The 10,645-nt window shown below is 48.9% G+C and overlaps 3 protein-coding genes across 6 annotated transcripts; 1 reads left to right on the top strand and 2 right to left on the bottom strand.

The window, feature by feature from the left end:
• Positions 1–3,473: 3,473 nt before the first annotated feature.
• H257_04477 (hypothetical protein) lies at positions 3,474–4,265 on the bottom strand. Of its 3 annotated transcripts, XM_009829009.1 has the most exons (3): positions 3,886–4,265; positions 3,735–3,831; positions 3,474–3,687 (listed from the first exon to the last, which is right to left on the bottom strand). In XM_009829009.1, exons 1-3 carry the CDS (start codon positions 4,222–4,224, stop codon positions 3,641–3,643), a joined length of 483 nt encoding a protein of 160 aa, XP_009827311.1. In that variant the 5' UTR covers positions 4,225–4,265; the 3' UTR covers positions 3,474–3,640. The 3 variants fall into 3 exon arrangements, with proteins under 3 accessions (XP_009827311.1, XP_009827310.1, XP_009827309.1); XM_009829008.1 differs by having other exon boundaries at positions 3,735–4,265; XM_009829007.1 differs by having other exon boundaries at positions 3,474–3,831.
• Positions 4,266–4,698: 433 nt separating this feature from the next.
• H257_04476 lies at positions 4,699–9,284 on the bottom strand. 2 transcript variants are annotated; one of them, XM_009829005.1, is made up of 11 exons: positions 8,147–9,284; positions 7,983–8,073; positions 7,621–7,880; positions 6,838–7,125; positions 6,599–6,750; positions 6,184–6,300; positions 6,028–6,104; positions 5,849–5,942; positions 5,660–5,790; positions 5,457–5,565; positions 4,699–5,224 (listed from the first exon to the last, which is right to left on the bottom strand). In XM_009829005.1, the coding sequence occupies exons 1-11, from the start codon at positions 9,269–9,271 to the stop codon at positions 4,828–4,830; spliced, it is 2,841 nt and encodes a 946-aa protein (XP_009827307.1). In that variant the 5' UTR covers positions 9,272–9,284; the 3' UTR covers positions 4,699–4,827. The 2 variants fall into 2 exon arrangements, with proteins under 2 accessions (XP_009827307.1, XP_009827308.1); XM_009829006.1 differs by having other exon boundaries at positions 8,156–9,284.
• A 593-nt stretch (positions 9,285–9,877) lies between these two features.
• On the top strand, positions 9,878–10,406 carry H257_04475 (hypothetical protein). The gene has a single exon (XM_009829004.1). It carries the CDS (start codon positions 9,899–9,901, stop codon positions 10,382–10,384), a length of 486 nt encoding a protein of 161 aa, XP_009827306.1. The 5' UTR covers positions 9,878–9,898; the 3' UTR covers positions 10,385–10,406.
• The last annotated feature ends 239 nt before the right edge of the window (positions 10,407–10,645 follow it).

The following is a 10,645-nucleotide window of genomic DNA, read 5'->3' as shown; positions in this document are numbered from 1 at the left end:
TCAAAGTCACGACGAAAACGGAACCTCAGCAGAAGTTACATCCACTCGTGGCCAGAGTCGTGGATGAATTTCGTGACGTGTTTCCCGACAAGTTACCCAACACGTTACCACCGCCGCGTGGGATTGAGTTCGATTTGACAATGAAGCCTGACGCGAGACCCCAGCACCGACCCCCGTTCCGTTTGTCCAAGGTAGAAGCAGGTTCTTTGGACACGTTCGTCGACGATCTGTTGCAAAAGGGCTGGATCGAGCTCTCGAACAGCGACTGGGTATCCAACATCTTCGGTGTTCCCAAGCGTAGTGATGATGGTCAGATGCTTTCACGCCGTGAGTGGCTTCGTACCGCCACGCCCGACACTCCTATACGATGGGTGTTGGATTACCGCCATGTCAACTCTCAGTCCATCGTGCCAAAGATCCCGCTGCCCAACATTGAAGACCTGTTTGACCGTATGCACGGATGCCGAGTCTTTACGAAGATCGACTTAGCGTCTGGCTACCACCAAATGCTCGTGATGCCATCAGCAAGGAAGTACACCGCCTTCAGGACCCATCGCGATGTTTATGAATGGGTAGTGGCCCCAATGGGTATAGCAGGCATCTGGTCTCGCCTTATGCGTCGATTGTTTGACAAGTTCGACTTTGTCGTGGTGTACATGGAAGACATTTGTGTGTTCTCGCGGATGATCGAAGAGCACGTTGATCATTTGCGTTCAATTTGCACTGTCCTTCGCACCGAGAAGCTGTACGCGCGTCCATCCAAGTGTTCGTTTGGTGTCGACTCTGTCAACTTTTTGGGTCACACCATTTCGAAAGATGGCCTCCACGTGGACCAGTCCAAAGTCCGTGCTATCGAAAAATGGCCGGAGCCTCAGTCGAGCAAAGACGTCATGAGTTTTGTCGGTCTTGCCAGTTACTACCGCAAGTTCATCCCCGACTTCGCGGAGCTCGTCCGTCCCCTTAGTGGATTGTTGAAGAAAGGTGCCAAGTGGCACTGGGGCGAGGACGAGCGTCGAGCGTTTTTGATAATAAAGTTCGCGTTGCAGCAAGCCCCTGTTTTGCAATTACCTGACTACGACAAGCCTTTTGTAGTCACCACCGACGCCTCTGGTTTCTGCTGTGGTGCAGTCATTTCCCAGCTCGACGGCGACGGTAATGATCGTCCCGTTGCTTTCATGTCCAAGCGCCTCGGTCCTCACGAACAGAATTGGCCCGCTCACGAAAAAGAATTGTACGCCATTAAGTTGGCTCTGGGCAAGTGGCGCCATTACCTGTATGACAATCGGTTCGATGTATACACCGACAACACTTGCTGCAAGTGGTTCATGACCACGCCAGTCCTTACGCCCAAGTTGACGCGTTGGCTTGACTTTTTCAGTTGTTTCGACTTTGCCCTTCATCATCGTCCGGGCAGGTTAAATGTGGTAGCTGATGCCTTGTCTCGGCCTCCACATGCCACCTCCACCGTTCACCACCTCTTAATCCACGCGTGTGGTCTCCTCTGTGCCTCAGTCGCCGCGCGCATCAATCGACTTCTTGTCCATGCCTCGACTCTCTCCACCTACACGACTCGTGACATCGCCGTCATTGTCGACTCTCCTTTTTGGGGGGAGGGGTTGGAGCAAAAAGGAGTGCTAGTGCCTCAACGCCTAACGGTGAACCACTCGAAGCAAGTGTCCTTTAGCACCATCGAGATGGACACCAAAACCAAGGAACGTTTTGTGAAGGCATACGCAGAGGATTCAGGGACAAAGTCCATGAAAGGTGAAGACTTCAAGTGGAAGGAAGGACTCTGCTTTCTCCGAAGTCAAGACCAAGTTTGGAAGCTATGTGTCCCCAACGATGACGTGCTACGCGCCGAGATTTTATCTCACGCGCACGATTCAAGCACTGCCGCACCCTGGAACTCTAGGTACAATGTTAAGTATTGCGCAGTGGTATTACTGGAACACTCTTGCCGAAGACGTGAAGTAATACGTCGCGACTTGTGAAACATGCAGCCGATACAAGACGAGCAGTCTGCGTGCAAATGGCAAGATGATTCCCATTCCGCGCTGGAAGAGTGTTGGCAAACTGTTTCAGCGGATTGTATCACCGGTTTGCCCGTGTCAAAAGGCTATGATGCTATTTTGGTCGTCGTAGACAAGCTATCCAAGCGGCCAAAGTACATCCCTACGAGATCAGATGTTGATGCACCCCAAACGGCGAAGGAATTCTTCGAACATGTTGTTCGCCACCATGGACTACCAGCAATGATCATCAGTGACCGTGACCCCAAGTTTACAAGCTCGTTTTGGAAGTCCCTCATGAAGATTTTGGGTATCCGCCAAGCCATGACCACCGCCGGCAGAGCTCAAGCCGATGGAGCGACTGAGCGCCAGAATCGAACTCTCGAAGATGCGCTCAGATGCCAAGTGTCGTATCTAGGGCAAGACTGGGTCGACCATTTGCCCACGATCGAGTATGCCCACCAAGGATTTTTCCAAGCATCAACCGGCTTGAAGCCGTTCGAAGTCAACACAGGCCGCAAGTTGCGCAACCCTGCCGTGAGCAGCTCCTTGCCCAAGAATGACTTTGCGAAGAATTTTGCGGAACATCGAAAGGAAGTCTTTCGGATGGCTCACGAGAATTGAGGAAGGCCCAACAACGTCAGAAGGAGTATTATTACAAGCGCCGATCGAACGTGACCTTCAAGGAAGGCCATCAAGTGCGGTTAGCGACTCGCAACCTGCCTTTAAAGCATGCCCAGATGCTCGACAAGTCCGAGCATCCCAAGCTGGTTGCACGATTCATCGGTCCCTTTGAGATTGTCCAAGTCATTAATGGCAACGCCATGCGCCTTAAGTTACCTCGCTCGATGTCACGTTTGCATGACGTGTTCGACTTAAGCACTATCACCCCAACGAAGCCTAGTTTGCCCCCCGACCTATCCCGAAAGCTACTCCTGTTGTTCTCGACGAATCCACCGGCGAAGAAATGTACATTGTCGAGAAACTGCTCAAGAAGCGCCAGTTCAATCGCAAGTTGGAATACTTGGTCAAGTGGCATGGACAGCCCGAAAACTGATGAAGGACATCAAGCATGTTGTGCACTTCAAGCAACTCGTCCAAGACTTGGAGTCAAGGCGTTTAAAGGTGTAGCAAGACGTCAGGGGGAGAATGTAACTATGTGGCAGGTGGGGGTAACACCTGTGACTGTTGGGGCTCCAGACGCTGTGGCTGATGTTCATTACTATCTCTACTCCTGATCTCGACAGTGGGCTGTATGGTGGTGATTGCAGGGTAGCTATTGCGGTACTAGTATCGTCTTGGAAGCTTGAAGTTCAAACGCGATGCATGAAAATACCCTATTTTCTAGCGATGTGATTGGCCCAATGTATCGTAGTGCAACGAGCAAAGGAGTATGATTGGCTATAAAGAATGAAGATTGAAACATGATTGGCTCAAATAATGATTGATGCATTCAGGGCGGAGGAAATTTTGAGTGTTAATATATTAATAACAAACCACAATACTTTCTTCATATCTTAAATTATGGGTTCGTTTCTCAAGTGTGTTGACTGTTGTACTTTCAGGTAAACAAACCGATTGACAGAGGTAGTAACTGTAAATGATCATTGAATCGTATCTAATATGGGCGTTTAAGCAAAGAACTTCCACGCGACGAACATGCCGACGACAAGTCCAGCTACGAGTTGTCGTTAACACGCATTGAAGCCATGGCATGTTGCATACCTTTCGAAGGGACTTTGAACGTCCAGTTGGCCGTGGTTTGGAATTGGTCTTCGAGTTTCTTCCAATTCACTTCCACAATCCCTTGTTTCCCAAGAGTCTACGATTGTATCAACTTAGCAAAGTGATTCGCACAAAGATGTGTGCAGTATACCATGAGCGTTAGCGCCGTCACGCCAACGGTGCTTGTCAAGAAGAACAGGTTCTTGCAGAGAGTCATGCCCGCGAAACCCACAATGCCGCTGAATACGAACGGCGAGCGCCACGTCACAAAGCAATCATTGGCGCGACAACGGGAGTTGCCCATTGTTGTGTCATGGCAGCACTGGCACGGAGCAGGCGGCGGCACGGGGACTGCAGTGGCCATTTGTGGCGCGAGGTATTGGTACGCGGTGTCAATGCCCTGAGGTTGGTGCTCCGGAGTGGCCTGGGTGGCGGCAACTGAGTCGCCGAGCTTGTCGGCTGCACCGGCGGGTTGAATGGACGGAGACATGCCGATCACGAGGGAAAGTTGGGAATGCGCGCAATCGAAAGATCACAACAGAATGGTACTACAGTACAGTGTACACACACTCGGATGAGGAATGCATGTCTTTGACGATGAGTGTTGGTACTCCTTCCATACATTTTTATATATAAAACACACACTATCAGTTGTTGGATCGTAAATATCTAGAAAATAATCCAATCATCATTCAGCATTTGATACGTCAAAATATTTGCCATGGCGTACTATTTCTTCAGCAATAGTAAACAAATGTTTCAACGCACAAATTTGTATCAAATCGACAATACTACTACGTACTATCTTCCTCGTCCACCTTGATTATGGTGACTACTGTACCTAGTACAGTATAAATGGACGAGTTTGGCGGCGGTACTTTCATGGCACGCTATTAACAGTACACTCCAATGCTTAATCGTTTACTAGTTAGTATATGTACTACGTACAATAGTAGTCCTAAACATGGGGCGAAATCTTTCGTTATCGGAATATTAGCGTAGTCCATTCATCATATACTAACTACACTACGAATGTAGTTGGTCGATCACCCACAAACGTCCATCCAACTCGTACAATCTTCAACTAGTACTACTATGTAGTAGTACTAGTGGTGGCGTGGATTTGCTTGGCAAAGGCAAACTGGAACTCTTGCATGTCGACAATCCCGTCCTGGTTGCGGTCCCACTGGTGCATCAACTCAAACGCCATCTGCTCCGTCACGAACGCCGCCGCCGGTTGCCGTCCGCCCGCAAACAGACCCGACGGCAGCGGCGGACTGGCCGACAGCGCCATCTCTGGCTTCATGAGCCCGAGTACCCGCAGCGTGGCCTTGACGTCGTCGTAAGAGATGCGCCCCTTGCGACTCCGGTCAAAATACTCGAACGCTTTCGTGACATTGGGCTCGTTCAGGCGCTCCCAAATGCTCGACATCGTCGAGTCTACCCATTGCTTGTCCGTCGGCAGATCCAACCGATTCGCGCGAAGGAACCTAGATCCATTTATATATATATATATATTATGTGCGCTTCGGGCACTACATATATATATAATATATATACTAGTAAAATATATAAATGTATTTATATATATAATATATATACATTTATTTATATAATATATATAAATTTATTTGTATACATAATATATCAATTTATTTATACATATAATATATAAATCTATTTATATATATAATATATAAATAGGAGTGGAAACTCACATACCGGGAAATGTCCACCAACGATGATGATGTGGTCGTGTTTGTAGATTTGGGCACCAATTGCGGCAAGTAAAGCAAATAATGCAGCGGAATGCCCAGTATTTTGACCAGACCTATGAGTGCATTCATTTTTATAAATCTTATTTCACGTTGAACACCATAAATATATATTTATATATATATATATAAACCGAACGATAGTATTACCTTGTTTCCACTGCAATCGAGACACTTTGGGTGGCAACGCACTAAAGTACCCCTGGAGTTCCGTGTGTTTCTTGCCAATGAGCTCCTTCAAGCTCCACAACGTCCGCTCTTCGAATCGATTGGCTTGCGTTCTAATAAATGAAAGTCCCATGAATAAATGAATGCCTTAAATAAGCTTCACGTGTATACCGCCAGTTGCGCGTGGACGTGAACTTTTGCAGCGCCTGCGAGTGGAATTGCACCACATATGGCTTGAGTTCGTCCGTCAAGACCACATACGCCCCTATTCACATGTTATTTCCCAATGTTTGAACACTATTTATCTCCAAAAAAACACTATTTCAAGGTATTATAATTTATATATTTACCCTTGTTCGCTTGGAAGCCACAGTACGACGACGCAGAAAACACGCTCAGCACCAATCCGTCGTGCATGACTTCGAATCTACATAAAATATATATGTTAGAATAACACGAATACCGTCGATAGATTATTCGAAATTATATATATATATATATAATACCCTTCTTCGTGGGATTCGTGGGATCGAATGATGAGGCGCAAATGGTTCAACGCACAAAAGTGTTTGGTCACGTTTGGCCCAAACTCAAACCCACACCCGCGCTTGGACGTCACAAACCTGTCGACCAATCCCACGTCAGTATTTTTTAGAAAAATATAACCCAAATATATATATATATTTGGGTCGCCCGTGTTTTTCAGAACTTATATCCCACATATAAATATAACCCAAATATATATATATATAATAATAAATACATATTTGGGTCGTCCGTGTTTTTCAGAACATATATCCCACATATATATATATATATCCGTTCGAAACGTATAAGTCAGGTCTAGAAGTCCTGCTGCATACACACCACATTCAAACTATACTATTAGAATCAACATGAACCAATGTGATGTCGACATACCCGTCCCGTGGCTGCGGGTCGTTCCACATGAGTTGGGAAAAGATCTGGTCGTCAAGTCCGTCGAGGCGGTTGGTTGGGATCTCGCGCAGGTGGTCGATCGCTTCAATGTCATTCAGCGTCACATTTGGTTCCACAGGAAGACCTCCATGCACCTAACATATATATAAATCCCCCCAATCTATCAATATATATATATATATATATATATATATATCGTTCATCCAATCCATAATACATACCACAAACACCGAGTCTTGGATGAGCGTGCACAGCGGCAAGCGGTTGAACACGGCTTCAAATAGCCCAAAGAGCGCCGGGAACTGGTCGGCGTCGTACTTTTTGCTCACTTCGTCTGCAAACCCAAACACTTGGTTCAACACGAGCGCCTCGTGGTTGCCCCGATTGAGAAACACAAACTGGGGATACAGCAACGAGTACGCTAACAACGTGCAGATGACTTCGACGCCGTGGAGGCCGCGGTCCACAAAGTCGCCATTGAACAAGTACCATAATGTCTTGCTTGGGACCTACACAAGTAGTGGGAAGGGTATTATATATCGAGATTTCTTGCCGGTTGGAGTCATAGACCTGGAGACTATCTAGCCAATCAGGTTGTAGAAACGCAATTGGTGTATGACCAAAATAAATAGTGTTTTAGGGTTAACCAATCAGAAGTCGTAGACACGCCAGTCGGGTATAAACACAGTGTATTAGCCAATCAGGTTGGTGTCGAAACGGTATATGACAAAAAATAGTGTGTGAATCGCGTCGTGTATGACATAAAATAGTGTGAGTATAAAATCAGACATTCCATGGCCGTGTAACGCATTGAGTGTATGATATAAAATACTGTGAATCGTGTGTTAGCCAATCAGAAGTCGTAGTAGACACGCCATTCGTATACGACATAAAATAGTGTTTGCCCAAATGACGTATGTGTGAGAGGATATGGGATATCCAGTAAATATCCAATAAATATCCAATAATTATCCAATAAATATCCAACTATACGATGAACGCACCCCCTTGCGGTCAAATATAGTCATGAGGTCTTCAAATTGGCCGTGAAGGTCGCCGACGATGACCAGTTCGACGCCCTTGGGGATTTGGATATGGGTCATTGTCCCTCTGGGCGGCGCATCCAGCACTTGCTCCACCAGCTGCATCACGTAGTGCCCATGGAGCACTTGGCCGCTGCGGAACGCGTCCGAGAGCTTGAGCACTTGGTTCTCTGTCAGTGGAAAGCTCAAGTGCACGCCACGGTACTGCTTTAAGCTGTCCTCTATACTCACGAGCCACAACACACCCGTGTCTGAATCACTCGAATAACGTTATCTCTTTAGAGAGAGACACACACAGGATATCAAAAACGCCCTTAACGTACTGACACAAGACGACGCGTCCGTGGGTTCGTCGTACGACGGCGCGAGCGACGCCAGTTCGTTCACACTGATCGTGTTGCGAATGATCTTGACCTAGTTTTTTTAAAAATCGTAAAAAAAGTTGATTTTTTGCCAAAACGTGGCATGAAATAGTCGAAAATCATACAATTTTCACCGTTTGCTGCTCTTGAAGAGACTCGAGCAGCGTCCACGTATGAAAATGCAAGAGCGTGCGGAAGAGGCGGTAGGCCAAGTGCATACGAAGGCAGCATTTGATGCGGTTGGCAGCCAGCACCTTCTCCGAGAACCGCTCGACGTACTTGATGGACACATCCGCCGTGGCTTCATCCGCCAGGAACTGGACGGTCACGGCCATGTTGCTTTTGGTCGGGGGATGCTTCTTCCCCGTCGTGCCAGGTGGGGACGACGACGAAACCAACACAATCACGGCGGGGTGCTTGCCATACACGAGCACTTTCGTGTGTGGGGCAAAATCTTCGGGGATGGGGTCGCAGTCGATGCACACGAGGACGGGCGACGTGTACGCAAGCAGCGGCAGCTTGTCGATTGCGTGGCTGCAGCGCGTGCACACGCTGCTGCCGCACTTGCGGCAATGGTGTGGCCGGTTGAACCAGTGGAAGCTCACGTGGCATACCTGGCAGTACGCAGCGTTGAGCGCCCACGCGGGTCGCATGGCGATGCGCAGCGCGCGCGTCCATCGGTCGTAATGCTCGAGGGACGTGGCTTGGAGCTTCCAGCTGAGCACGTTGCCGGCGGGGCCAAACCCGGACACGAGGATCTCCTTGGACCGACGGAAGCAGCGCATTTCCGAGCTCGGGCCGGACGAAGACGCCCCAGACGAGTACGACCGGAAGTCGCGCGTTCCAGTGGAAGTAGTAGCCGCCTGCGGGGACTCGATATCCTTGGCGCAGAACGACGGGTGGAGAAGTATCGTGCCGCGCAGGTTGCGATTGCTCAGTTGACCCGTCTGCGTCAACTTTGTGGACGGGATGTGGTACACGATGTCCCCACAAGCATTGATCGTCTGACGCAGCGTGATCTCGTAATACTTAAGCAGCCCGGACGCTTCCAGCACAAAGTACCGGAAGTGCGCGTAATCGCCCTTCTTGATCAACGGCCCTTCCGCCAAAATGGACGTGGAGAACACGTTATCGCCGAGACAGCAGGACGCGACGCGGGACATGATCGACATGAAGCTGCAATCGTCGCCAACGCCGCCGCTATTCGCGCTGCCATACCGAAGCATTGTGCTTGTTGCCAATTGCATCATACGATGGCTAAACCTGTCGCAATCAATCGTGTGGGAAGATATCATGTTCTACAGGTTACCTTTCTACAGGTATACAAATCGAAGGATATGTGTCATGCGACAAGTTCCAAGGATGATGTTGAAGGCTGTACATACAGTATCGGTACCTTTATCTTTGCGGTAGCTCCGTAGGCCATCGAAATCGATGTACGCAGACGTCCCATCGGCATTCATATGTAGTACGTCCTTCATCTGGAGGGCAATATGCTTCCAGCAGCATGCTTCACACCGTAGATGCACCACACATGCCTGCAGGGAGATTCTCCAGTGGCCAACTAATTGCGAACCTCAACCGTGCAGTTCTACTGGCACATTGGGCAGTGAATAAGTGTCGCCCATTGCTACCCCCGAATTGCGAACCTCAACCGTGCAGTTCTACTGGCACATTGGGCAGTGAATAAGTGTCGCCCATTGCTACCCCCGAATTGGTGCGGCGAAGATCGCAGCCCAGAACATTACCGCGGGATGTTCTGGGCGACAACGGTCTATATATAGCGTCGTCGCGCAGCACACGACGAACGAAATCAAATAAATTCATGTCGATCGCTGTAGCAATTTAATACAAATGATTTTGCGAGGAATCAATGGATGATCAATGGAGCAACCATTTCTACATTCGCCATGTCCCGCCCCAGTGCCTCGCAGTCTCAAAACGTCAACAACTTCCTCGGGGAACGCTCCAGCACGCGCCTCGCTAAGCCTCCCGGCGGCGGCTCCACCATGGGATCCCTCATCTATGGCGGGGATGACAGCGGCGCCGCGTCGTTTGGTGATGACCGCAAAGGTCGTCGAGGCATGGGCTCTCGTCCCGAACAGAGCTCTGGCAGCCAAGTGTTTCATCAAGAAGCAGGTGCCATCGTCAAGGCCGGCAACAACAACAACACATCGAAAGACGCAGAGAAGTACCAGTTGCAACAACTGCAGTACCAGCAGCAGCAGCAGGACCGCCGCATGACCGTGAGCAACCAAGGCTCGAGCGATATCTTTCTGCGCAATGCCCCAAATGCTATCGCCGGCGACCGACGCACGAAACGCATGTATGGCGGTGGCCAGTCCGACTTTAAACTCTCGTAATGCTATCACGATTTATACCATACCGGTACTGATGTAATACTACATCGTCTTGATGGCCACCAACTTGCCGTCAAGCATGATGCTGCGCCCAGTCCGCTCAATTTGGTGCCAATTCTAGCCCCAAGAAGTGAAGTCACTCCGCCTTTTTTCAGCGTGCATTCACAAATGTGCAGCGGGGAATCGAACCCTGGACTTCACACATTACCCTAAAACCCAAAACCCTTAACGTAGCAATAATATCGCGTGGCAGAGGGACACCTC

The sequence above is a fragment of the Aphanomyces astaci genome, assembly GCF_000520075.1.
Source record: "Aphanomyces astaci strain APO3 unplaced genomic scaffold supercont1.7, whole genome shotgun sequence".
NCBI lineage: Eukaryota > Oomycota > Saprolegniomycetes > Saprolegniales > Verrucalvaceae > Aphanomyces > Aphanomyces astaci.
This window is presented reverse-complemented; position numbering and strand designations above follow the sequence as displayed.

Excerpts from the sequence above, each read along its gene's own strand:
- H257_04476 (XM_009829005.1), bottom strand. The coding sequence starts at position 9,271 with ATGATGCAATTGGCAACAAGCACAATGCTTCGGTATGGCAGCGCGAAT. Across the intron at positions 5,566-5,659 it reads TCGATTGCAGTGGAAACAAG|GTCTGGTCAAAATACTGGGC; the intron begins GTAATACTATCG and ends ATGCACTCATAG. Across the intron at positions 5,225-5,456 it reads TCGTTGGTGGACATTTCCCG|GTTCCTTCGCGCGAATCGGT; the intron begins GTATGTGAGTTT and ends AAATGGATCTAG.
- H257_04475 (XM_009829004.1), top strand. The coding sequence starts at position 9,899 with ATGATCAATGGAGCAACCATTTCTACATTCGCCATGTCCCGCCCCAGT.
- H257_04477 (XM_009829007.1), bottom strand. The coding sequence starts at position 4,224 with ATGTCTCCGTCCATTCAACCCGCCGGTGCAGCCGACAAGCTCGGCGAC. Across the intron at positions 3,832-3,885 it reads TGACGGCGCTAACGCTCATG|ACTCTTGGGAAACAAGGGAT; the intron begins GTATACTGCACA and ends ATACAATCGTAG.